At 37.7% G+C, this 3,176-nt stretch overlaps 1 protein-coding gene across 2 annotated transcripts; it reads right to left on the reverse strand.

The window, feature by feature from the left end:
* Positions 1–398: 398 nt before the first annotated feature.
* On the reverse strand, positions 399–2,242 carry LOC125524598 (uncharacterized). 2 transcript variants are annotated; one of them, XM_087526767.1, is made up of 4 exons: positions 2,057–2,237; positions 1,725–1,803; positions 1,589–1,643; positions 399–501 (listed from the first exon to the last, which is right to left on the reverse strand). In XM_087526767.1, the coding sequence occupies exons 1-4, from the start codon at positions 2,207–2,209 to the stop codon at positions 399–401; spliced, it is 390 nt and encodes a 129-aa protein (XP_087382893.1). In that variant the 5' UTR covers positions 2,210–2,237. The 2 variants fall into 2 exon arrangements, 1 of the variants encoding a protein (XP_087382893.1); XR_015607432.1 differs by lacking the exon at positions 399–501 and adding an exon at positions 1,905–1,979 and having other exon boundaries at positions 1,594–1,643; positions 2,057–2,242.
* Positions 2,243–3,176: the final 934 nt, after the last annotated feature.

The raw sequence follows: 3,176 nt of genomic DNA on the forward strand, positions 1-3,176 counted from the left end.
TTTTCCTGGCAGTTCTTATGCCAGCACATAGATTTCACTTCCTATTTTTTTAGGCATCCCTTATGTAATATCCATTCATTCTGTTCAAACCATCAGTACATACAACACGATTTATACACACATTTCACTCAAAGTAACATGTCTCATCCATACACTTCAATCAGAGTAGAATGTAGCCCTCACCCAGAACCTTAAAGTTGATTCGATAAATTAACATAACAACCATATGTATAAGTTGGTCGTGCCACAAAAGGTACAATACATCATGTTTCTAAATGTGTGCCACAAAAGGAGTACATATGTTTCTAGGGTGTGTCACACAAGCAAAATGAGCATATATTGTCTTAACAACCAGCAAAATGAGCAGAGCAAGTGTCATAATCACTCTACGAACTTAATTATAGGTCTACAAAATCTTCACTAGCTTGAAGATCTTCCAAATCTCCCAACTCTTCAGCAGATTGAAGATCTTCCAAAGCTCCATCAACTCTGTAGGGAAATATGCAACAAATAGAAAACTCAAAATGGAGCTCTTGTTTCAGATTTTAAATTAGCACATTAAAGATTTTGACATGCTTCAGTTTTTAACTCGTCGGCATAAATAAAACTCTTCTAAATGTGCAGCATCTCATCATCACAGCAAGCAAGGTTACATCAATAGATCAAGAAAGATTTGTTTGAAGTACACATAAACAAATCTTCATGTGCAAATAAGCAAAACAAAAAGATGTACAATGAACTTGCAAAAGATGCTTAGTCGAAAAAAATACAACTTACTAGTGAAAGCTATGACTAAACCTGAGTTAAACATGTATCTCTGGAGTTAATATAGTACTCTGAGTTCGAATCTTTTTTTGCACCGAGTTAAACTCAACAAATAGGCAAAACTCTATACAGTACTATATTCAACAAATAGTTAAAAATGTGTACAAATAGGCAAAAGTCTATACTATAAACAGCACAGTAGTATAAAAGTAGGCAAAACTCTGTACTATACATCGTACAGTAGTACAAATAGGCAAACCTTTGTACAAATAGGCAGGGGCAGGCCATTGGTTATTGGTTTCTCTATATCATAGGAAAAAAGAAACTCATGAAATAACCATTGGATATAGATTTCTCTGTCTATCTCATGCATCTTAGCTTGTTTTTAATAGAGTTCATTGAAGAGAATACCCTCTAGCAGATTAGCAAGCCAAAACTGGTATGAGGATCAGTTTTATACGCCAAAACAAGTCTGAAATTCTGTACTGTATAGTAGAGTTTAACACTGAGTTCTAACTCACAGTCAAAAATCTTTCATGTTCAAATAGGCAAAACATGCTTAGTTTGAATCTTTCGTTTTTTTACTAAGATAAACATTTGTACTGAGTCTCCAGGAATGACATAAAAGATTTCAGCACAGTAGTTACTCTATGAAATATTTTTATTTTGTAAACTTCAGTACTGTACAGAGTCGAGTGCATGAAATTTCTTGGAAACATAAAAATATAAAAACAAAATATGATTATGTCGCCTACCACTCTACCTCAACGACCCAGCTAGCATGCTAGAATATGATTCAATCTCAAAGAAACATGCATATTACCTCACCTTGCTTGTGGTCGCATTCCTGCTTTCGTCATGGACTTTTCCACTTCCAACTGCATACATAGAACGAAAGCTTCTTAAGCAATCAACCATGATAGTAATTGTTAAGTTCAATCATAAGAACAAAAGCTCACATGCTTGTATGGCCATGCGATACATCACAACGCTTCCCATTAGCCAATCCTTCAGTTTGTCATCCACAACATAGTACATCTGCTTTCAGGAAAGTGTAAAGGGAGAGTGTAAGGGTGATGTATTAGATAAAGGGGAAAGTTATACTACAAGTCATTGAGAGATAAAGGGGCAAGTTATACCAGAAATCATACACATTGTGCATTCTAGTGCTTTTTTTTCCTTCTTCCCCTTCGTTTCTTGATCCAACTCATGGTCTAAACATGGAAAATAGTTACTTGGCTATCATCCATTTAACTAACAGTCTATATACATAGATTTTAGAGCTACACACCTTCATGCTCTTCAATGTCGTCACTTGGCATGTCATCAACATCTCTAGTCGTTTGGGACCTAAGAACTCGAGCATCTCATCGTAATCATCTAGGTCGATCTCCTCTTGAACATCATCAGGTTGAACCTCATCATGGTCACTAAGATTCAGCATCTCATCATAATCCCCATCCCACTCTTATCTATTCCTGACCAATTTCACTAAGATTCCCTAACATGAGAAAGAAAGAATACTTCTATTAAGGAAAAAAAATCTAGTAACAAAAATGCATATCGTCCGTATCTAGTACAGGCAACAAGAAATACAATATGGAGAAGGAATGTCATCACACAACAGAATATAATTAACTGAAACATGTCATTTCAGAAAATACAATAACCAAAATAGCAGTAAGAATGTCATCATCTATATCATAAAAGCATAGCACCTATTCTGTCCACATATGGTATTTCACAAAGCAGAAACAAAGATGGTAGTAGGTGCATCAACTAAACAAACAAACACTTAAAATAATTAGCTTTGTTTCATCTCAAATTAAAATGACCTCCAAAGCTCAACTAAACAGTCAGGTGTCAACCAATTTAATTACGGTATGCACTTGTTAATCACCAACAGTACATGTCCTTTGATCTAAAGGGCTACTAACAGTAGTAGTGATTGTTTTTAGACAACCAAACAACCTTCAAACCAGTCTGGTTCATGGTTTTTTCGCTGTTATCATATCAAAGCAATTACAAACTGTTGATTTGTTCTAACTGCCGGAATAGTTCAGTGCTGAAGTACAGGAGGGCACATTCAGAACAAAAAAAGGGCACAAAAATTGCAACATCTCACCTATCAAATGAAGTATAGGAGGCAGTGAAGTCCACGGAAAGGATGTTGAGGAGAGGGTCGACGACCTGCTGCTTCGAGGGCGCGTGTGGAGGAGGCGGACCCGCGGCTTGGTGCTCGGTGAAGCTTTTGGGGAGGCCTACTCGAGGAGTAAGTGCGCGAGTAGGTTGGTGGCGAGGATGGTGGCCGCCGGTGGGGTGGCTCGGCGACGACGGTGCTGCTCCGTGTCAATCTGGTGCTCGGGAGTGCCGCTATGGAGTGAGGCGATGACAGTAGTGGACAGTAGTGG

The sequence above is a fragment of the Triticum urartu genome, chromosome 6A, assembly GCF_056163025.1.
Source record: "Triticum urartu cultivar PI428250 chromosome 6A, HENAU_Tu73, whole genome shotgun sequence".
Lineage (NCBI taxonomy): Eukaryota > Viridiplantae > Streptophyta > Magnoliopsida > Poales > Poaceae > Triticum > Triticum urartu.

What these genes read in the sequence shown, in the direction of transcription:
- LOC125524598 (XM_087526767.1), bottom strand. Translation starts at nt 2,209, where the DNA reads ATGCTGAATCTTAGTGACCATGATGAGGTTCAACCTGATGATGTTCAA. An exon ending in TCGCATGGCCATACAAGCAT is followed by an intron (nt 1,644 to 1,724) that starts GTGAGCTTTTGT and finishes CTATGTATGCAG; the next exon opens with TTGGAAGTGGAAAAGTCCAT. An exon ending in GCGACCACAAGCAAGGTGAG is followed by an intron (nt 502 to 1,588) that starts GTAATATGCATG and finishes TATTTGTTGCAT; the next exon opens with ATTTCCCTACAGAGTTGATG.